General features: G+C 40.2%; 1 protein-coding gene across 1 annotated transcript in view; it reads left to right on the forward strand.

The window, feature by feature from the left end:
* The window catches only part of LOC124788661 (carbonic anhydrase-related protein 10-like), a 684,001-nt gene extending 678,295 nt beyond the window's left edge, over positions 1-5,706 (forward strand). Inside the window, exons 9-10 of the mRNA XM_047255937.1 lie at positions 4,103-4,148; positions 4,266-5,706. Of these exons, the coding sequence (XP_047111893.1) occupies positions 4,103-4,148; positions 4,266-4,288 (69 nt within the window). The 3' untranslated portion in view covers positions 4,289-5,706. The remainder of the gene's footprint in view (positions 1-4,102; positions 4,149-4,265) is intronic.
* The last annotated feature ends 19,524 nt before the right edge of the window (positions 5,707-25,230 follow it).

Raw genomic sequence — 25,230 nt, forward strand, 5'->3', positions numbered from 1 at the left:
GTAAATATCGTAATAATTAGGTAACCTTGACCTAAAAAATTATGGTATTTACATTTACAAGCTCACATGCTTCTGTTTCACAATATGAGAACTCATAAAAGAAGTCTACATTTCTTGGTGATGTAATTTTCATAACTGTGAATGTGTATTGAGCACTATCAATTACTGATGATGATCATGTTGCGTGTGATAAATCATTGAACAGAATTCGCCTAGTAAATTTCATATATATGAAGTGTAACAAATGCATGTGACGTGCACGGTAAAAAATAATTTCCACAAGAGATTACAACGAATGGGCTGTGCATTAACAACAACTACATTCCGTAAGTCTCTACTCTTAACGCTGTTAAGGGCAGTGTTTTCTCTCTCAACTTCTATTTATTGATTTAGATATTGTTTTGGCCTTTTAAGTTCATACCGCTCAGCCAGTATCTACCTACATGGGTAGTGCAGGTGTTGGTGACATAAATGTGCACTGTCTTACAGTCCGAATAACACCTCATAAGAGATCATAACAAATCATAGTAGCTATTATCGAATAACATGAAAGGTAAGGCAAATAATTGTACTTAAAATTCTAATTTGGTCTGAAGTAGGATAATAAGTCATCTTTTGATTATCCCATGATTCCCGTAACGTAATGACTGAAGAACAATGGAGATTATGCACAATCATTTGACCTTCCATGTCACGGTGCAAGAGCTCTTTGTGGCAGTAGAGACTAAGTTATATGTGCAAGCTACTATTACCGAAAACATCACAGTAGTCTGCACGTTTCGTATCTTCAGATGTCAAGCTAGTAGTAGCGCTTAAGGGGGCTTAGTGTTTCAGCTTACTGTAGTCTCTTGAGGAAAATCATTTGCTTTTCATAAAACTGGTTACACCAAATGGTAAAAAATTTTTTCTGACCTTGAATAACATGGGGATGTAACGGCGTCTCCAACTCCTCTCTGTAGGAGTAATTGACATTGGGATTAAACTGACCTTATAGCCAAAAAAATTTTATTACCCTTCCTCCCGTTCTCCCGTCCTTTCATTCATTCACACAAACGACACACACACACACACACACACACACACACACACACACACACACACACACATTACAAACACACATTACAAACACCCTGCTCTTGACATTAATTATATATATAAGTTTTTCATGATGCTATAACTACACATAGAACATATATGTACAATAATAGTCATATAACTGCACGTTGAAACCAATATAGTTCACTTACTGGTATATTTATTGATATATAGGGAAGCCTTTCTTGCCCAGTAACGTCATTGACCTTTCAGGCAGCATACATACAATGAACGATTACGCAGTTTTTTAACGAGACTATCTGTTTGCGTTTCCTAGTATTTTCAGTGAAACAGTACATAACATATTTCTTCTTCTAGACCCCAAGTGCAGTCTGGTGCTCTGACAAACCTATCTAGAACTTGATATTGCCTTCCACTTAATCTAAAAGGAAGTAGTCCTATATCCAAATCATATGCATCATTATTATCTACATACAAATAATTTTATTTTTCTGTTCAGCCTCTCTGGTACTAATCTACCTTGACAATGGTGCCTTCTTCAGCAGAGAGATGTCCTGAGCCTATTACCAATATACCGAAGAAAGTATGGTGCTAAATAACTTTAACTCGACGCAAATCTCTGTCTTCCTTCAGGAGCAAATTATCATATGTTGACATGTGATCTTTTCTTATGACATAACGAAGGTATCATCGCCTGACATGTGATCTCTTTTTATGAAATTTTATTGCAGAGGCGAAAACCTATAACAATTTCTCAAATCCGCCAGTTCGACGGAAATGCGTTGCCTAATGTCCGCCTTTAACTACGGTCAGTATTGTTGCCCAACTCTGCCACAAACATGTCAATAATTATTCTTGCAGCATATAATAAAAAGTAAAAGATATTCTTGCAGCTCATACAACCATTTCAGAGGAAAAAATAAAAAATTCTTGAATTTATAAGTATGATCTCCATTAGAGACGCCACATTGGTTACATAGTTTGATTTCACTCTCCTTTAGGTTGTTCAGCTAATGCTGCCTTTTTGTTTCTGTACGCTATACATATTTCTATCTCTGATTTGGCCTCTTATCCGTTAAACATCCCTCCATGCAGAATCAGCCACAACGTTAGTAAACCTACAGCTAACAGGAATCTTCTCACGTGTGATCTTCCATTCTGATTTACATCTCTAGGTTGTAGTGTACATAAAATTCTATGTGAGTGAATTACATATTTACGGATTATTTATTTCAGCCAGATGAAAATGTGAATCACAAATGCAAAAGACGGGGGAGATGTTAAAGGAAGATAGATTATTCAACTGATAGTAGATAGAGAGATATATAATTCACCGCTATTTTTATGACACGGAAATAGAATATTGAGATAATACGCGTAGGTGACAAAAGTCATGCGATAGCAATATTTAAATATACAGATGGCTGTAGTATCGAGTATACAACGTATAAAAGGGCATTGCATTGGCGGAGCTGTCATTTGTACCCAGGTTTTTCATGTGCAAAGGTTGTCGACGTGATTATGATCACTCAACAGGAATTAGCGGAGTCTGAACACGGAGATAGGCACATGGGACATTCAGTTTCGGAAATGCCATATTCCAAGATCCACAGTGTTAAGAGTGTGCCGTGAGTACCAAATTTCAGGCTTACATCTCAGCACGGGCAACGCAGTGACCAGAGGCCTCCACTTAACGACCAAGTGCAGCGGCGTTTGTGTAGACTTGTCGACACTGATAGGCAAGCAACATTACGGGCAATAATCGCAGAAATTATCCGTTAGGACAGTGCGGCGGGTTTTGGTGTTAAAGGGCTATGGCAGGAGACGACCGACGCGAGTGCATTTGCTAACAGCACGACATCGAATAAGAGCATCTCCTGGGCCCGTGACCAAATCGGTTGCATCCTCGACGGCCGGAAAGCTGTTGCCTGGTCAGATGAGTTCCGATTTCTGTTGGCAAGAGCTGTTGGTAGGGGTAGGGCATGGCGCAGACCTCACAAAGGCTTGGACTCAGGTTGTCAACAACGCACTTTGCAAGCAGGTGGTGGCTTCCTAAAGAAGTGGTCTGTGTTTACATGGAATGGACTGGGTCCTCTGGTCCAACTGAAACGGTCATTGAGTGGAAATGGTTATTTTCGGCTTCGTGGAGACCATTTGCAGTGATTCATAGACCTCATGTACCGAAACAGCGATTGAATGTTTGTTAGTGACAATGCATCGGGCCATAGTTGTTCGATATTGGTTTAAAGAACGTTCTGGACAATTAGAGCGGGTGACTTAGCCACGCAGATCGCCCAGCATGAATCCCATCGAGCATTTATGGGACTTAATCGAGAAGTCAGTGCGTGCACAAATCCTGCACCGGCAACAGTTTCGCAATTGTGGACGGGTATAGAGGCAGCATGGCTCGATATTTCCGCAGCAGACTTCCAGCGACTTTATGAGTTCATACCATGTCGAACTACTGCACTACGTCGGGAGGGAGGAGGTCCGACGCGATATTAGGAGGTAGCGCATGATTTTCGTCACGTGAGCGTCTAACAAGAGGTAATTTCGAAAGACAGATTAAGTAGGATCTCTGCTAGTTTCGTTGCAATAGAAAATAATATAACAGACTACCAAATCGAATATGAGAAACTGTCGTCAAGGAATGGGCAGGAAATTAATCCTGAAGTTTGCAATATGTGGAGAATTTTAGACGAGCCCTTCTTCAGCAATATATCAAAGCTGGTTAATCCTACATCTGCTGTTGAGGAAGATGATAAATATCGACCCACACACACTATATACTGTCTTGTGTTAACCAATTTAGCATTTGTTGCAAAAGCCGTTAAACCAAAGTGTTCTTTTACGCTAAATGTGTAGCACTACCTATAGACGATTGTACTTATTTACAGTTTTGAAATATAAGATGAAATATGAATACGAACTTGGTTTGCAGTAAGACGGATAGGGTACTAGAAATTAAATAATGTTAAATTACTGTTAATTTAATATTTAACGCTAGTTTAGAGAGTTGGCTCTCATGCACGGTTTCTCTTTTCAGTCCGGGAGGTACTGTCCAAGCATGTATCGTGAAGTGTATTATAAAGGTGAGAGAAATAGCACACCTTAACTTATAAAATGGAACATTAGTAAATCAGGCTGTAAAATGTTAAGCCACATGTGTGTAACTACATAATAAAGTGAAACAATGTCTCTTGTTTCAGCAAACAGTTGGAAACATCACTGAATACTTATGCGGCAGGAGTTTCAGTGGATAACCAACTAAGAGACCACTGTGGTCCTTGTGTTGTAGTAAATCGTTGAGCTCCTGACAGAGACATCGTGTAAATAGTTTGTACATGGAAGCTTTTTAGGCTTTGGAAGGTAAGCTGCGATTCCTTTAACACTGATAACATGTATAAGTTCTGTAAGCAAAATATATTAAAAGTGTTTGTTGCGGTATACACTAAGTGTAACCAAAAATTGATTGTGGCGGTTGGAAGTGGAACTCTTTCCCAAAGTTAAGTTTAATGGACTATAAAAGTGACTGCAAGGAACAGTTGTCTTCTTAAGGTGTAGAATAAACAATCTGAGTCGGTGGTAATAGAATATCTTGAAGATAGGACAACAAACATGAAGAAATTTGCTTGAAAATGCTTTCACAAATGTTAATGGAATCGCTTACAGTGTTACATGTGATGTACAATAATAAGAAAATACATATCACAATATTCTTCCGTGATCTGGTCTTCATGTACTGCTTTTGAAAAACGTTATGTGTTTCTTATGGTGGAAAAAATAGAAATCTGTAGGACGAGATTTGTTCAACAATCATCAGCTCGTGTTTACAACACAAAATAATTAATTTACGTTCAGTTCACAAGCGCAGATAAAATGAGTTACGTATGGTTTACTTTGCCATACTTGGCGGATAACAACTGATGTTACTCCCTTGTAAAATTCTTAGCTTAGTTTCGAGTACATTCATTATCGTATGTAATGTTATTTTGCATAGCATATTGTATCAGTTACTGTGAACTCAGGTACATAAGTGGGTATTCGTAGGTATAGTTTCGAAAAAAGAAGCAGCTGTTTGTCAGGAGACGCTGGTGTCTGTTGAGTTCTAGTATGATCAAATATCTTGATATGTCCTTGTCATACGAGTTAAGCTTTATTTTCTATATACTACGCATTGCAACAAAACGAGGGCTGGCATGTTTGTATGTTTTTGTGTGGAAGCATATCAGATCTGAAACTTAAAATGTGATTAATTCAGAAGAATTATGTTTGTAACATGCGAGTATACATTTAGGTGAGTGAGTTGATTTGAGGTAAATGTGTGATGAGCCAGAGAACTGTTGTTTAATTCTGTGTACTTCGTAGTGGAAAGCTGTATGTCAATCAGTTTTTTCGCTTGTCCTTCACGCTGGTTCTTCGAAGAATCATTCTCTAACATGAATGGCGCATGTGAATGAATGCCGAAATATGTGACATTCCGCTGGAGTATATGTATAACTAGTGACATGTAAATCATACAGTGCGGTTAATTTTCCCAGCCGCAGATGTGCCTGGAATATTTGCTAATGTTGCATCAGTATAGTAGAAAATGCTACTGTTATTGTAATGGAGACTACTATATATAAACGCTTGTAAACTAAAGTCTGAATAACAGAAGTTATATTGGTTTTTAATAAAATAGTTGCTCAGAGTATTGCACTGTTTTTGTCAGCCCTCCTCATATCCTCTCCTGAGAGTATCTCCTTGCACATGTCATGATTATTCACAGAAGTCTATTGCCTTTATTTGACATTACTGTAAGAACAGGAAAATATAAAATTATAATACTGAGATACAACTTTGCATACACTGAAAACATTAAGACAGTCCTAAACTTACACTGACATACATTTGCATCAACTACGATTTATGGTGACTTTAGCTGAGATTTAAGGAAGTATATAAGGAAATATGGGAAAATCTCATGAAAGCAGTATAAAATTCATTAGTAACTATGGGTAGGAAACAAATCAAGAAAACGTAAGAATGAGTGGATGTTACATTCCTATAATCCAATAAGAAATAGCAGTATCAAGATTCCAGTCGTCTCTCGACAGACCATATGGAGAACAATCCAATATAATATGAAAATCAGGACAAAGAGGAACCCCAATACAATCAACAATTCCTTTAATTGCATGTTAATGTCCGCCTTGGACTACACTCAAGAATGAATCAATTTAATATGGATGTTGATTCTTGTACGTGGTACAAAACTTCTCTCTTCAGATGAAGGTGTATACATGACAACTCTACGACGAATTATTACTTCTAGCTTCGCCTGCTACCAACTGTCTCATCATAAACTCCAATGTGTTACAACATGGAAGGACTATCCAAATGGTACAAATAATCTTATAAGTACAAGCAATGACCTCGTGATGCGTGTAATCTCAATGACTATGGAGACAAGACAGTCTAGAAGAGCTTGCAGAAGCAGAGAATGCTGAACATATAATTGTTTGTGCAGACAGCATGGGCTCCCTTCCTGTGAACTCTTGCATAACGAAACCTGACTGGTCAGTCTGCTAGTCCTCCAGAGAAAAACCTATAGAGATACCTACACTAGGCAGCCAAGGACTATTGCATACTTAAGGAGACAAGATACCAAGCATAGTGTCTCTTTGCATCCTGCCAGTAGGGTGTATCTTCACTTACCATAGTGATTTAAAGGACGTTGCAGTCAAACCTCAACTCACTTTAGTTCATTATTTGGAGTTCTTTTGCAATTTCACACACACACACATATATATATATATATATATATATATATATATATATATATATATATATATATATATATGGGACATATCTACATGTCTGTCTACCAGTTACAAACCTCACAATGTTTTTCACAATGATAGTCCTTGTCACAGACAGAAAATGTCCGGGGTAGTATAGTTGCACAAAGAAATACACATACCGTAGTGAACAATAAGGCAACTTTGTTCATTAAACAAGCCTAAATATTCGGTGACAGTGTAGCTACTACAAATTAATGTTTCTGTAACACAAAAGAAATTCGCTATAGTTATAGTTGGTGACGGACAAACTTTAACCTCTCATTCAGATGTAAAGACAAGTTACATAAAATACAGTAAATATTTTTGCTAAGAAAGAAGCACACAAATGAAACACGAGTAAGTATGATGTAGGAGGCGGGTGTGGGTAAGCGGTCCTTCTGAACACAATAACTAATCACAAAATTTTCTAACACATCTGTTTGTCACACAGATGTGCTGCTGTTGGAGGAAGCTCATCAACCATAGTAACAGCCTTTTGTAATTCCTCTTTACTTCCCAAGATTTCCTTTCATGTATTAAACTAATCCTTCTACTTACTCCTCAAACTTTTTCATAACTACTTGCCCTGTAATTTGATCCACCATATCTGAAGACTCTCCCTTTTCTTTTGCATGTCCCTGTCCCGAGGCATTCAAATTCTCTTGTAATGATTTACTTTTTATCTTCCACAGCCTCATATAACTTAAACTTATTTTTCTACTTAAACAAGTTTAGTTTTAACAGAAGATTTTCTGTCATCTGGTTTGATCGTAGTTCTCCCCTCATTTGACTTTTAAATTGGGTGAACCCGTTAAAAGTATCTTCCCCCAATAGATTCTAATTTACTTTCCAAGTTGAGGGTTTGTACCCTTAGTTCATTCATACTACTTTTCTGTATTCTTCAATGAGCCTCAAGTTGCTCTCTTGTTATTCACTTACTCCTTCTTTACTAAGATCTAGTTGGTCACTTAATTTAACACTCTGTTCTCTTACATTAACCTGCTGATCCCTTGCAGTAGCTTCAGTTTCCCCTCCTATACAATGACAACAGCTCATTGATCCTGTCAGAATCAAGAATTCCTTTAGATTCTGGAATAACACTCTGCTGCTCATCTTTAACACTGAATTCATTAGAAAGTACAGAATTATGTGAGAAAACCTCACAGCTGCTAATAGACTCCAGGGGAATCACCACTTCATATCCATCTGTATCGACTCTCACATCACCAAAATTGCTTCCTGGCTCACAACAATAGCACTACCTACATCAACACCTTCCACTTGACTATTCTGCATTCTCCTATTATTAATTAGCACACGTTATTCACCATCCTGAATAGCAAGAGAAAACGCAGCATCACTATTACCTGATTGTATTACTAGCCTAGAATTCTCACTCTCTCTGTACTCTTACCCAGCCTGCTATTCCCTGTTTCCCTCTGACCTGGAACACTCTTCTCTGTTTTATTATAACTGGTCAGTCAAAAGAGTCAGTAAGCTATAATCGAACTCGAATAATAAAACTTCAATGAAGAAAATACAAATGCAGTAAGTATGACTGAAGCAACTGACAGTCAAGAAATAATGATACACTGCAAACTCTCTGCATAGCACCGTAAAATCCGGAATGTAACGCAGCAGTACGAGATATTGTTCTTACAGAACCAACAATATGCTTAAGGAACAATCGTGAGCTCTGGCAAGCATTGAAAAAAAGAAATCCGAGTTTTCCACAAAAAATAGAACAATAACTCAGCAAGATATTAATATTAATAATGGTAAATGATCAATACTAATAAAGAGATATACCAAAATTATCATTAGTTAAGTCCCAACAGCACCTTGCCTCAGCTGACTACAAAATGTTTTCAAAGTTCGCTATATCCTTTCAAAAGTGAATAAGCAATCCATGATACTAAAATCATTAATTTAAATGTATCTAACAACGTCAAGAAGTGCAAAGATGAACATACACTACCATCTAGAGTATACGCACTCATAACCACTAAAAAGAGGCTTGTGTCATCCAGACCACTTTCTGAACACTGGCAAAACCACAATTTCTTTGCTCTGATAATTACCCGTACCATCAAACTCTCTGATAGCACATACAAAGCCGAAATATATAGCGACAGTACTAATTCTTACATAATCAGCAATACGCTTCAGAACCAATAGTGAGCTCTTACAAGCACAAAAAAATCAAAGATTACACAACACAAAAAATAGAGCAATAAAAATAGGTTAGTGTGCTATGGACCGTTTTCTGAACACTACCAAAACTACAATTTCTTTCCTCTGATAATTAATCGTAACTATGAAACTGACCATCAAAATATTTTCTACCACTCCACTGTTACACAGACACCTGTTGCAACAGCATATGAGAACTCCAGTCGAGAACTTTACTAAAATTATTCAGACCACCAATTGGTAACAAGTATACTGCACAGCCACACGAATAATCTATAGCACAGAATCAATTACAATTAACTAGCAATAACACTGTTGTGCAATTGTGTTGTCTTGGTATATGAATTAGATCTCAATGACTGTATCATAAAATCAAAAGAAAGAAGAATAATTGCAGACAAAAATTCAGTATTCGTTATAGACGGCCACACAACATTCACGACAGCAAGTTCAGTCCTCTGTTTCCCAGTCACAAAAGTAAAATAGTATTCCAATGAATAGAAATATTCTTATTCACTCCACGGCAGTGTCAAGTATCTAAGGGGTCAACAGAAACTTCCAAAAAGGCAACAAGCCGCAAAAAATGACAATTCTCAATCCGGATATTCACATAACATAATCCTCGTGGAATCTGATACAATTTTCAAACTTTTAAAAATTCTTAGCATTACGTGTCTACAAAAACATCCAAACATAATTTTAATTTCACATAGACGTGGAAAGAGATGTTAAAATGAATTGACAGAATTTTTAGCCTGCATCCGAACATCCATTAATATTCAGCGCCACTATAAGTTCATTTTGCAGAAAAACCATATGGGAGCATGCACTAGTAGAATTGTATTTCACCTCACTGTCACAGGACCTTTTTTCAAAAGGTCTATTACTAGCATACCAGGGCACAAAAAATTTAATTTCTGAGAACAGTATGTTAAATAACTAGTCTAGAGTCAGCTGAGGTATTGAGTAGATCATATTAATCCTGTGGCACATTCAGTTTCCTCCAGAACGCAGAAAGAAAATAGTTCTAGTTATTCTGTTCCCACGCATTCAGATAAAAGTTCAACAGCTCCCTCAATATGATTCCATCAAGTTCCACAACTACCACATGAAGTATACGATTATTCAAGGCATTCAGTAAATTCATCAAAGATAAAAGGATGAATACATGTAACTGAAGGAACGACGTATCGCGAGAAAATATTTCTTGCAATTGATACCAGATTATGAAAGTAACACCAAATCTCAGTAGTGTATGTTAAGAGGACAATAGATACACTCCTGGAAATTGAAATAAGAACACCGTGAATTCATTGTCCCAGGAAGGGGAAACTTTATTGACACATTCCTGGGGTCAGATACATCACATGATCACACTGACAGAACCACAGGCACATAGACACAGGCAACAGAGTATGCACAATGTCGGCACTAGTACAGTGTATATCCACCTTTCGCAGCAATGCAGGCTGCTATTCCCCCATGGAGACGATCGTAGAGATGCTGGATGTAGTCCTGTGGAACGGCTTGCCATGCCATTTCCACCTGGCGCCTCAGTTGGACCAGCGTTCGTGCTGGTCGTGGAGACCGCGTGAGACGACGCTTCATCCAGTCCCAAACATGCTCAATGGGGGACAGATCCGGAGATCTTGCTGGCCAGGGTAGTTGACTTACACCTTCTAGAGCACGTTGGGTGGCACGGGATACATGCGGACGTGCATTGACCTGTTGGAACAGCAAGTTCCCTTGCCGGTCTAGGAATGGTAGAACGATGGGTTCGATGACGGTTTGGATGTACCGTGCACTATTCAGTGTCCCCTCGACGATCACCAGTGGTATACGGCCAGTGTAGGAGATCGCTCCCCACACCATGATGCCGGGTGTTGGCCCTGTGTGCCTCGGTCGTATGCAGTCCTGATTGTGGCGCTCACCTGCACGGCGCCAAACACGCATACGACCATCATTGGCACCAAGGCAGAAGCGACTCTCATCGCTGAAGACGACACGTCTCCATTCGTCCCTCCATTCACGCCTGTCGCGACACCACTGGAGGCGGGCTGCACGATGTTGGGGCGTGAGCGGAAGACGGCCTAACGGTGTGCGGGACCGTAGCCCAGCGTCATGGAGACGGTTGCGAATGGTCCTCGCCGATACCCCAGGAGCAACAGTGTCCCTAATTTGCTGGGAAGTGGCGGTGCGGTCCCCTACGGCACTGCGTAGGATCCTACGGTCTTGGCGTGCATCCGTGCGTCGCTGCGGTCCGGTCCCAGGACGACGGGCACAGGCACCTTCCGCCGACCACTGGCGACAACATCGATGTACTGTGGAGACCTCACGCCCCACGTGTTGAGCAATTCGGCGGTACGTCCACCCGGCCTCCCGCATGCCCACTATACGCCCTCGCTCAAAGTCCGTCAACTGCACATATGGTTCACGTCCACGCTGTCACGGCATGCTACCAGTGTTAAAGACTGCGATGGAGCTCCGTATGCCACGGCAAACTGGCTGACACTGACGGCGGCGGTGCACAAATGCTGCGCAGCTAGCGCCATTCGACGGCCAACGCCGCGGTTCCTGGTGTGTCCGCTGTGCCGTGCGTGTGATCATTGCTTGTACAGCCCTCTCGCAGTGTCCGGAGCAAGTATGGTGGGTCTGACACACCGGTGTCAATGTGTTCTTTTTTCCATTTCCAGGAGTGTATATAGCAAGAATGCGTGACGCACATAAATGAATTTCTAATAAAGTATTTATAAAATTTTTTGAAACAGTTACACTCTGCATCTCGAACGCCACAGCCAAAAGAATAGCAAACACACATTAAAATAATCAGTATGACATATTGCCTGGAGGCTGCTGTTTCGTGCTCTTCGGCCGAACTTTTACGATTTTCTTGATGTTTCGCTGGCATTGGGGGCTGGCATGGTCAAAGCTTCACCTTTCATTTGTTGTCGCGGGATGGAATCGAGCTTGCAGTGGAGATTATACACTGAAGAGCCAAAGGAATTGATACATCTGCTTAATAACTTATAGGGTCCCCGACAGCACGCGAAAGTGTCGCAACACAACGTGGCATTGACTCGACTAATGTCTGGAGTAGTGCTAGAGGGAATTGAAACCACGACCAAAGCAGGGCTGTCCATAAATTCGTAGGAGTATGAGGGGATGGAGATCTCTTCTGAACAGAATGTTGGAAGGCATCCCAGATATACTTAGCAATGTTCATATGTGGGGACTTTGGTGGCCAGTGGAAGTGTTTAAACTCGGAAGATTGTTCCTAGAGATACTTTGTAGCAATCCTGAACGTCTGGGGTGACGCATTGTCCTGCTGGAATTGCCCAAGTCCGTCGGAATGCACAATGGACCTGAATAGATGCAGGTGATCACACCGGATACTTACATATGTGTCACCCGTCGGAGTCGTATTTAGGCGTCTCAGGAGTCCCACATCACTCCAACTGCACGTGCCCCACACCATTACAGAGCATCCAGCAGCTTGAACAGTCCCCTGCTGACATTAAATGTCCATGGATTCATGAAGTTGTCTCCATACCCGAACACGTCCACCCGCTAGATACAATTTGAGACGAGACTCGTCCGACCAGGCAACATGTTTCCAGTCATCAACAGTCCATTGTCGGTTTTGACGGGCCTAGGCAAGTCGTAAAGCTTTGTGTCGTGCAGTCATCAAGGTTTCACGAGTAGGCTTTCGGCTCCGAAAGTCCATATCGATGATGTTCCGTTGAATGATTCGCATGCTGACACTTGTTGATGGTCCAGCATTGCAGTCTGCAGCAGTTTGCAGCGTGGTTACACTTCTGTCAAGCTGAACCATTCTCTTCAGTCGTCGTTGGTCCCCTTCTTGCAAGATGTTTTTCCGGCCGCAGCGATGTCGGAAGTATGATATTTTACGGGATTCCTGATATTTACTGTACACTTGTGGAATAGTCGTACGGAAAAGTTCCCGCTTCATCGCTGTCTCGGAGATGCTGTGTCCCATCGCTCGTACGCCGGCTAAAACACCAAATTTAAATTCACGTAAATCTTGATAACCTGCCATTGTAGCAGCAGTAACCGATCTAACAACAGTGCGAGACACTTGTCGTATCATACAGGCGTTGCCGACCGCATCGCCGTATTCTGCCTGTTACACATCTCTGTGTTTGAATACGCATGCCTATACCAGTTTCTTTGGCACTTCCGTGTATATAATTGGTGCGCGAAGGTCTTGTGCTTTTGCCAGGTCATATTAGAGCTGTAGTTTATTGGTAGATAACCAGGAACGGTCATTCGGTGCATTATGGGAATCCAGGCTCCAGTTCGCTTAAGACTTCCCTGTTTCTTGTTGAAGGTATTCTAATGCTCATGGATTTCTACGGCTTTCCTGAACAAGCAGGTGTAAAGGCTCTCCACCACAATGAGAACTTCCATGTCCGCTAATTGTTTTACGTGGTCAGTCCCACATAACGCGTGCTCCGCCACGGCCGATATCTCCACCCGTCTCGACTTACAACACAGTTTATGTTCGGTGGTCCTGGTATTGTTGGAGCATCCAGTCACCTCCATAATAGATTTTTCCACATGTGCAGGGTATCAGGTATATTTCCGACACTGCATGTGGGCCTCTTGTTTTTGCCGATCTGAAGCACATTTTGATTTTCGTCGTCGATTTTTAAGTAGTCTTTAGGCCATGTTAGCGCAACATACTGCCGATTTTTTTCGTCACTCTGAGAACGTATGGCACTAAGGTCGTACCCGACATTTCTGCTTCCGACCTGTCACATCGCATAGTGTTAGATTTCGTGACATTTCTTATGCAATTGCTGGAGTACATATTGCTCTTCGTAATGCTTTCCAGGTGCTTCATCTCGTGATACACTTGCTGTTACTCACATATTCGTATATTAAATTACCTGAAACCAGAAACCTATTACACGTCTTTGAAGTTGCCTTCTCATCTCATTTTCAAGCTACCATTCAGTCTCACAGATACTGCTTTGGAACACTGTCGCATCAGTGAGCTACTTAGCACTGTTCTTCACATATTATCAGTTTATCTCACAGATTTCCTCTCCAGATTAAAGATAATTTTATACTATGACGGTCATCGCAACTCACAGCCATATTCGTATCTATAACGGCTGATAATGTTGTCATTCCAATACGCACCGCTATTTAAACTAAGCTTGCATTTCGTAATATTATTCCCCATGAGAAGAAATTTCGTCATGTCCATATCTCTCTTTAGATTTTGAAGTTATTCACAACATTTTTCACTCTGACTCGTAGAACTAGTCATTTTCTTCCTTCTCTAGAGCATGGCAAAAGATATTTCTGTCCGGAACCGTGCGACTGCTACGGTCGCAGGTTCGAATCCTGCCTCGGGCATGGATGTGTGTGATGTCCTTAGGTTAGTTAGGTTTAAGTAGTTCTAAGTTCTAGGGGACTAATGACTACAGCAGTTGAGTCCCATAGTGCTCAGAGCCATTTGAAAAGGTATTTATCAGATTAATTTAATACACGATATGCTCTCTGAATGCACATTTTGCATTTTTGAGGCCGTGGCTTACGCTATTGGTCACCTCCAACATTTTCAATTGCAGCAGTAATTTCTCAGGACAAGAGCAAACGGAGACTCTCAATATCTACTGTTCGTTGGTAGAAAAGGAGTGACATCATACACTGGATGCTTTTTACACTGACGAACTTTTGTCGGAATTCTCCGCTGCCTCTGAAAGAAAAACCATGGTGGAAGTAATGAATATTACGAACTCAGTACCTTAATTGGATGATCGGGAGAGGTTTCATGGCATACTTCTTGTTACCGAGCACAATAAAGTCCGGAGTTTTAACAGTGTAATTGGACTGACGGGGGGATCTTTCCTTGCATCTTCTTACTTTGAATATGTCTGACTCATGTGTACGCCACCAGTGTGTTTGAAGTCCAGGGATAGAATTGAAAACGCTGTTAAGGGATTTTAATTAGAGTAATCTGAAACATACTTTGAGACCACGTCTAATTTATATATGTTTTTTCTTTACTGAGAAGCATAATTTTTTACTCAGCTTCATTATACTTTTTCGTTGAGAGAACACAAAATCTTCACAAAATCTCTCTCTCCCTCTTTCTCTATCTGTCTCCCCGCCATCTCCTCCTTAAAGACACACACATAAACACATACATGGGGTGGACTAAGATACGCAAAGACCGAAATTACATGTTATCAAACCTAATAAGGTGTAGGAAACCCGCTGACATTCAAAGCGGCTTCCACTCGTGTCATAATGGATAAGTACAGGTCCTGTATGGTACTCAATAGAATCTTACAGCATTTTTCTTCCAAAACTGTGGAAAGTTCAGGGACCAATGATAAAGACGGGAAGCGATAACACGCTTTTCTCTCCGAAGTCAGGCTAATTAATATTGACATCTGGTGATTGTGCAGGCCAGGGAATATGCAGAAATTCTCCTCACCACATGACCAGACTTCCGCTTCCAAACGAAATTAAGCAGCTGAAACCCGTACAGATAATAAATGACAGTTGAGGTACATATTCAATAAACTAGTAAGTCTTTCATCCAATAGTAACATTTATATAAACAATTATTTAGTAGTTACAAATGTAGCGTTCTTACATTCATCAAGACAGATGACAGAAACACAGCAAGAAGGACTGCAAAGGAACTTCCTTTGTTTTATACAAAAGAACAAATTAATCATTCCATCGTCTTTAACACACTGAGTTCAATTACAAATATATATCTGAGTATGATGCTTAAATAAAAGACCAAATTTGATTTGTTACATCGCCACTTGAATGGATATGGCAAGGACTGGAACAGCTTGGAATAGTCCTTCCACTGCAGTATTAGGGGACTGGTTAGTTAGACATAAGATAGTGACATATTGTTTTCAGTATCACAGTTAAAATTAGCTTAAATGTAGTTGTATTGTTCAACAAGTACTTATAAATGGTTGATTATCAAGGTTTCACCTTTGTATTATACTTTTAAAAAATTATGGTGCACACTGCTATTTTATATAGTGGCCTGTTAAACATACAGAATAGTAAAAATTATCGTTTGAACGTCTTTCGGACAAGGCAACTGCAAACATAAAGAGTGATTTTTTATTGTGTTGTATGGAAACAACTCGACTCACTGATCAATGTTGGTGTTTGGGAACATTTTATTTTTAGTGACGTAGTATAGTACACTGCAGTTTGCAGTCTAAAATCATTACTGTCAGCTTTTTGTTTACCACAAATACTTTAAATGTTTTGTTACTGCTTGTAGTGTTTTTCCGTTTTGTACTAATTGCTGATAACACCACATCATAGTGACACAACATAAAATGATCAGGATTCAAGCTGATTATTGTTCTCTGCGAAACCAAGTGGCGCCAGTCAACAAAAGAAGAAGACAAACAACCGCAACCATTAAACTAAACAGTACGGTCTAGCCTCCACCAGAGGACAGAAACCTACAACATGGCTCAGACAGCATTGTCTACTACTGGGTAAAATTCTACTTCCATACTTATTGTTAGACCAAATCAACAGTGGAATCCGAAAAAGTAAGAAAAGCAACAAAGAAGACGCTCATAGCTCATTGAAACATATGGTTACACTTACAACTCGCAAAAATCTCGAAGTACAGTACTTATTCAGAACCTGCTTAGTCTCTTATTCTAACAACTATATAGCTTTCCATGAGTACCACTAATAACATATTATACGTATGCAATACCCAAATAACGTTTTACCCTAAGCAGAACAAATGATTCACACATACACGTTTACTATATCAAATGGGTCTGTGTTAGCATGGGTAGTTAGGTAGTTAAAAAGTCTCCCTTTTTTCTGTGAGTACAATTAGTTGCCCCGGAAATACTGAAAGGCTAATTGCTAAGTAGTCTGCGAAAGACCACTCGCATGGCGAAAAGTCGGATCAGATTCACATGTTGGTGTTTGCTATCTGCTGTATTCACAGATATACTAAGATTCCATGGGATCGGATTCTCCATATTTAGAAATCAGAAATAGTGAAAATTTCCTTTTACTTTTAACTCCGTGTTTCTTCCACTGGAGTATTACAACGTGTGAGTCTAAGTTTTAACAGAGCATTCGCCCAAAAAAGTCTTAGACTAATACTACTCTACCTCTTAAGTAATAATCCTTTCAACAGCGCCGGCCGCTGGTGGCCGAGCGGTTCTGGCGCTACAGTCTGGAACCGCGCGACCGCTACGGTCGCAGGTTCGAATGCTGCCTCGGGCATGGATGTGTGTGTTGTCCTTAGGTTAGTTAGGTTTAAGTAGTTCTAAGTTCTAGGGGACTTACGACCTCAGCAGTTGAGTCCCATAGTGCTCAGAGCCATTTTGAACCTTTCAACAGCTGTTTACATTCATGGACATATATTGGCAATCAAGACAGCAGTGTGCGTAGCAAACTTTTCAGTTCCTAGATAAATAATTCACTTAAACGTTTGCAATTTAACCACCTCTTCCTCTGCGAATCTAAACATTAGCTTCCTTAACTTAATAATATTTTTCCCTTATTCTCATGATAAGATAATTCTTTCCGGTAGAGTCCTATCTCCCATGAACATTAAGAGTTAAGCAGTTATAAATTGTCCACAGTAAGTACACTTACACACACACAGAGGTGCCAAAAGTTATGGGATATCGATATGCTCATATATTGATTGCGGTATATTGTGTACACGTCTAAAAGAGCAGTGCATTGGCGGAGCTCTCTTTTGTATTAATATGTTTTACGTGAAATGGTTTCCGACGTGATTATGGCTGCACAGCGGAAATTAACGGATTTTGAAAACAAAGAGGTAGTTGGAGCTAGACGTATTGGACGTACCATTTCGGAAATCTATAGGAAATTTACTGTTTGGAAATCCACAATGTCAAGACTGTGGGTCAGAATACAAATTTTCAGACATCACTTATCATCGCAGACAATGCACTGGCCGACGCCCTACACTTAACGACCGAGACCAGCGGTGTTTGCGCAGAGTTGTCAATTCTAACAGACAGACAACACTGCTTGAAATAACGGCAGAAATCAATTTGGGACGTATCCGTTACGACAACACGGCGGATTTTGGCCTTCTGGGCTATGGCAGCAGACAACGACGCGAGTACCTTTGCTAACAGCAGGACATCGCTTGCAGCTTCTCTCCTGGGCTCATGATCGTTTCGGATGGACCATAGACGACTGGAAAACCGTGGTATGGTCAGATGAATAGTGATTTTCAGTTGGTCAGAGCTGGCTGTAGGGCTCGAGTTTGTCGCAGACGCCACGAATCAATGACACCAAGTTGTCAACAAGGTATTGTAAAAGCTGGTGGTGGCTCCATAATTGTGTGGACTGTGTTTACGTGGAATGGACTGGATCCTCTGATTCAACTGAACCGATAATTGATTAGAAATGGTTACGTTCGGCTACCTGGAGGACATTGGAACCATTTATGTACTTAATTTTTATGCATGACGAGGCGTCATGTCACCTTTCCACAATTGTGTGGTTTGAAGAACATTCTGACAATTAGAGTGAATGATTTGGCTACCCAGATTGCCCAACCTGAATCCCACCGGACATTTATGGGCCATAATCAAGAGGTCAGTTCATGCGCGAACTCCACCGACAACATTTTCACAATTATGGACAGTTATAGAGGGAACATAGCTCTTTATTTCTGCAGCAGACTTCCAACGACTTGTTGAGTGCGTGCCACGTAGATTTGCAGCACTACGCAGGACAGGAGGAGGTCCGAAGCGAAATTAGGAGATATCCCATGACTTTTTCCACTTCATTGTAAATATGAAATAGTTGAAAATAACATCAACTACTTTAAAAATACTTCTCCAAATCCGGTGGGATTATAATCCCTTTGTCTTTTCACTTTTAGGATAAGCCGGAAGATAACATCTATCATTGGTTGTCCGCACGATCTTGTAAGGACCGTTGTATAATAATTGCCACGTAACTATTCCTCTTACGCAGGAGTGATGACTTCCAGTGGGTTCTTACAAGAATATAATCTCTATCTTTGTATTCTTGCACCTGCTGTAGCTTCCTATAATAGTACAATTTACGTAAGTGGGCCTGTTGTGTGAGTATAGTTAATATTTATCTTACCTTCTCCACCCAAAAATATTCTTACCCCCATAACTGAGGAAGTGGATTTATCCATTCGTTCTTCTAGTTGGATTTACATACGGGATCAGCTGGCGAAAATGTGTGTTACGCCGAGGAAGAGTTTTTACCATCTGTTCAAGAAATTCTGAATACTCGATGAATTTCGCTTGATGATACTGTGCATAATGCATCTGTTGAAGACTCTAAAAACACGTTTTCATGAATTTCCATTGACATAAAAAATGAGGTTAATATCTCTTTAATGTTATGATCTCATTGAAATGCTGACCAAGTTTGACAAGTAAAATTACACTCGTTGTCAGATAACAGGGTGGCAGTTTTTCCAGCTGTTGAGATCTAAAGGTTTACTGTCCTGTTGATGATGGAAGCTGCTTCTATGGTGTATAATTTAACGGTATAGTGTATAATTTAACGTACTTGGAGAACATACTATACTGGCTACCACTTATTTAACTACATCTGTCACAGAGGGGACACGTCCTGCAATATCCACGCAGAATGTTTGAAGTGTTTCTGTTGGTGTAATGGCATGTAATGCTTTGTGACTGGATTTATAGGTTGGTTTCGATTTTTGACTGATAGGACATGTTTTAGCAATTGTTTTTATTTATTTTCTCATGTTTGCGAAGTAAGTCTAAGGTTATCTTCTGTGTACACTTAGATGTGCTATAATACGTCCAAGCATTACGCGTACAGCATTCTCATGCACCTGCATATGCACTAACAACGCAGACACTCCTGGTTCAGAACTGAGTAGAGAATAGGTCATTATTATGAACAACGTAGTGCGCTTCCAGACTGTCTAAGGTATTTTCTGAAGGCAATGTTGTAGTCGTCTGGCAGTGCAAACCAGCCATGTTCCTGCACATGTCTAAGTAATATTGGTGGTAATTACAATATGTCATTAACAAGATTCAGTAGTCAGTTTTTTGTCAATTAGTTCCGTAAATTGTGAAAAAGTTTTATGGTAATCATGAAAGTACATATCTCTTGCCGATATGTAAATAGTCTCAAATTTGTATTCCAGAAGAAACACCATCCCATTGCGCTAAGGGGATGGTGGAGGTAGTGGGTAGGAGAGGGGGGGGGGGGGGGGGGGGAGAGTGTAGCTCAACGCCTGATGGTCACAGTAGACTGTAACGTTCTTGCCGTAAGTGTATTTAGCAAAATTTTTCAAATACTCAAACCACTGCTAAACTTCCTAATTCAGTAGTGGAGTGTTCGAGTCCTGGTAACGTGTCACTGGCATAACTAATTACTCGAATCTCTCGTTTTCCTTTCTCCTCATGAATTTGAAATAAACAAGCTCCTAATACAGAAAATGGTGCATCGGTAAACAGAAAACCTTAGCCATATCCAGATAACGCAGTATGTCAGAATGTCAGAATTTACTATAGCTCTCTTACTACATTAAAAGAAATCTCACAGTCACTCAGTCAGACCCGCAGCGCATTCTTCTTCGAAAGACTTAGGGAGTCTATATGCTTAATACCTGATAGGGTACAAATCGACGAAAAACAGAGCGTAAGCCAAAGAGTTCTTTAACCTCTTTGTTAGCACAACGGCATGGAAAATAGTTAATAGTACTGATCTTACCTGGGTCAGGTGCTTTTCCAGCATAGGTAATTATGTGAGGAAAAAACCTAACTTACTCCCTAATATACTTTGATTTCACCAAATTAGCTGTCACTCCTGTCTCTGATAATTTGTCCAATATCCTTCCTGGCAATATTACAAGCTCTTCCTACGTGTGAGCAGCTATTAATATGTCATCAACATGCAGTCAAGCAGTTCAGGTCCTATGACAATATCTAAAGTTCTTGTATGGAAGTACACAGAACTGGTAGCTTCTTCCTCCAGAAACGTGGAATAGCGATCATGATGTCATTATAGCAACTATGATTACGGAAGTTAATAAATCACTCAAGAAGGCTACGAGAGTGGATCTGCTAGGCAGAGCAGATAAGTAGTTATTATCATCTCCATTAGACAGTGAATTGGCATCACTTAGTTACAGGAAGATGCATGGAGAGGAATTATTTGCAAAGTTTAAGCAGATTGTATTCGTAGTCTGGAGAGTTACGTGCCTAATAAGTATACGAAAGATGGAAAAGACCAACCACATTTTATTAATGAAATTCGCCGGACGCTGAGGAAGCAGAGGCTGTTCACACTAGGTTCAAAAGGGACGCACAAAAGATCACAAGTGAAGGTTAGCAGAGACTCGTGCGTCTGTGAAAAGATTTATGCGCGAAGCCAACAACAACTACCACTGTCACACCCTAGCACAAGATCTCACGGAGAACTAAAGAAAATTATGGTCGTATGTAAAATAGTTAAGCGGGTCAAGGCTTTCATTCAGTCTCTTGTTGATCCAGTCTGGTATGGCAATTAACGATATCATAACGAAGGGCGACGTTTTAAATTTCACGTTCAAGAAATCGTTCACACAAGAGAATCGTACTAACATCCCTCATATGACTGTCGGATAGACCCCCGCGTGGGTGACATAGAAGTAAGCATACCTGGCGTAGAGAAACGACTGAAGCATGTGAAAACAAATAAATCACTAGGTACGGATGGAATTTCTGCTCTATTTTACAAATAATACTCTACAGCACTGGCCCCGCATTGTGATTGTCTCGCCCAGCACAAAGTCTCAAGCGAATGGAAAAAAGCGCAGGTGAGGCCAGTATGTGAGAAAGGTAAAAGAACAGATCCCCAAAACTGAAAACCAATATCCGTAAGTTTTGTTTGCTGCCAAATTCTCGATCATATTCTCAGTTCGAATATACTAAACTTTCCTGAGACTAAGAAGCTTATAACCACTAATCAGCATGGTTTTAGAAAGCATCGCTCGTGCGAAACTCAGTTGGTCTCTTTCGCACATGATATACTGAGAGCTATGGAAAAAATGAAACAAACAGATTCCACATTTCTAGAGAGCATTTTACATAGTGCCCCATTGCAGGCTAAGTGGATATGGAATAAGTTCACAGGTATGTGAGTGGCCTGATGACTTCTTAAATGATAGAACCCAGTACGTTGTCCTCGACAGCGAGTTTTCAACAGAGACAGGGGTATCCTCAGGAGTACCCAGGGATTTGTGATAGTACTGCTGTTGTTCTCTGTACACAGAAATTATTTGTTGACCCGGGTGGGCAGCAATCTCCGGTTGTTTGCTGATGAAGCCGTGGTGTCCTGTAAAGTATCGAAGCTGAGTGACTGCAGGAAGTTGCAGGACGATTTAGACAAAATTTCCAGTTGGTTTGATGAATGGCAGCTAGCACTAAATGTGGAAAAATGTAAGTTAATGAGTAGGAAACCAAATCTGTGATGTTCGGATACGGTATTACTAGTGTCATGCTTGACACAGTCAAGTGGGCGTAACGTCGCAGAGAGATATAAGGTGGAATGAGCATATGAGAACTGTGATAGGGAAGGCAAATGGTCGACTTCGGTTTATTGGGAGAATGCTAGAAAAGAGTGGTTCAGCTGTAAAGGAGACCACAGATAGGACGCTAGTGCGACCTATTCTTGAGTACTGATCGAATGTTAGGAATCCGTACATGTCGGATTGAAGGGAGGCATCGAACAGTTCAGAAGCGGGCTGCTAGATTTGTTACCGGTAGGTTCGAACATCACCTAAGTTACGGAGATGCTTTGGGAACTCAAATTGGAATCCCTGAAGGGAAGGTTACGTTATTTTCGAAAAACACTACTGAGAAAATTTAGAGAACCCATGATTGAAGCTTACTGCCTAACGATTCTACTGCCGCCAACATAAATCGCGTGGAAGGACCACGAAGATAAGATACGAGAAATTAGGGCTCATACGGAGGCGTACAGACGGCCTTTTATTCCTCGCCCTATTTGCGAGTGGAAGGGGAGGAATGACTAGTATCGGTACAGAGTATCCTCCGCCACACACCGTACGGTGACTCACGAAATATCTATATAGATGTAGATGTAGATGTAAATAAAGGCAACGTCTATCCTAGACTCAATGGTGAGACTTACCTACCAGTACGAATTACGTAAATCCGTGCTTGTCAGGAATATAGCCCCAAAGATATTTATGTAATTGTTAATCCAAATTCTCTCCATGGTTTCGATCAGGGATAATAATCTTGTTAATTGCCCTTGCATCCAAAACCAAGCTATCTCGGTCGTCATGTTTTGCCACTGCTAATAGTGGACTTAGAGTAGGGTCATAGAAGGTTATACTACATTCCACTTGAGCATACGTTTTATTTCACTATTTACTGCTGCTGTCTTAGACTGTGGGATATAATACATATTGTAGCATGAGGATGTACTTGCATATGATATTGATAAGTGTTCATGATGACAGATTTATTTACGAAATACATGAACATACCTTAGCAATAAACTTTTTACCTCATTTTGTTGTGACAAACCAATACCGATAAGTTCATTTGCTTCAACCATTATCTGTCACTGAATATCTTCAATGTGAGTATTTCTAATTAACATTAATTTAATCTTTGACAGTACCTACCATGGTCTACTTTATCCTTAACCAGTATAGTTATAACCCTTTTGATATTCATGTACAAGTATCATTTACCTGAAGAGAAGTCTGTTATTGTGTCCTTCTCTTGTAAAACGCCGATCTTCTAAATACATTCTACTATTAATCCATTGATCATTAAGAATGAGCATTTTATCACTCTATTTCAGAATCTGTGCATATATTTTGAAATCGCGTGATTTAACACAAGTAGCTCCCACGACTCTACAGTTCTGGAAGTAGCTACCATTGAAACCTTATGTATCTTCTTGTAGAAAGTAGTTGATATAATACTTACCACAGTACTTGCATCAACTGCAGTGTCAGCTGATATACCTCCTACAAATGTATGTATAGTAGCTTGCAAAATTTCATTCATTTGATTATATGTCTGAACTGATCTGTGGCCAATACCTTACTGATATCTGTATCATCGTTATGTAGCTATTTTAATAAATTCTGTACATTGCCCCCAAACCATCCCATGGTAAGGACTTCAGAGGTTCATGTAACTGTGCCTAGTTTGTTGACCCTGTATTGGAGGAGTGTGCTCCATTATCCATTTCAGTTGCACGTACTGTTGAGTGTTAGGTGCACCAGTCATCTTTAATAGATGAGTATGTGGTAGTACTTCATGTATGATATTACGATTATTATGGTAATGTGTCTGCAATTGGTCATTAGCTCACATTGGAAACTTCCGTGTGTCATTGTCGTTGTTATTACTACATCAGTTATTATGGAGAATTTTGTTACTATCACATCAGTTATTACGGAGAATATTGGTCTTTACCTCACTTTCTTTTATTAAACTCAGATGGTCCACAATCTATATGTTGCAAACTTTGCATGGGAGGCAGTCCGGCTGTGTTACATGATGTATTCTACTGTCTCTTGGGCTCCTGTTACTGTACCACTGCACCCACAGCAGGGAAGATTGGGTTACACTGTTACTGTTGTAGTTGTCTATTTTTGAATTTCCTTGTATGAGAAAAGGAGAATCTAGGATTGGGATAAAGTGATCAAGGTCGATTTCCAGTACTGTACTAATTTCTCTCAGTCATTAATAGGCAATTTGTCCTTTAAAATTCTGATAATGTCCAGATTAGATATGGTGTGTCACAATATCTTGTGCTGTTTGGATATTTGCCTACCCTGGCTGCTGTTACATGGTTCTTGATTAAACATCTCCTAAGTCTTTCCTGCACACACCCAGACCAATAGTTTCCTAAGAATGCCCACTGAGATTGAGCATAATCTTGGCAGTTCCCTGCTGTCTCACTGGCGGCTTTCTCTTGGATCAAACATGTACTGAATTATTTGTTTATCAGTCCATGACTCGATAATACATTTTAAAAGCCTTGACGAACATGATGGAATGTACAAATCTTTCTTCCGGAATATATACTTAAAATTGCCTGTGTGAAGGTGGGGTTTCGTCATATAAGCCAA

This window comes from Schistocerca piceifrons, chromosome 3, assembly GCF_021461385.2.
Source record: "Schistocerca piceifrons isolate TAMUIC-IGC-003096 chromosome 3, iqSchPice1.1, whole genome shotgun sequence".
Taxonomy (NCBI): domain Eukaryota; kingdom Metazoa; phylum Arthropoda; class Insecta; order Orthoptera; family Acrididae; genus Schistocerca; species Schistocerca piceifrons.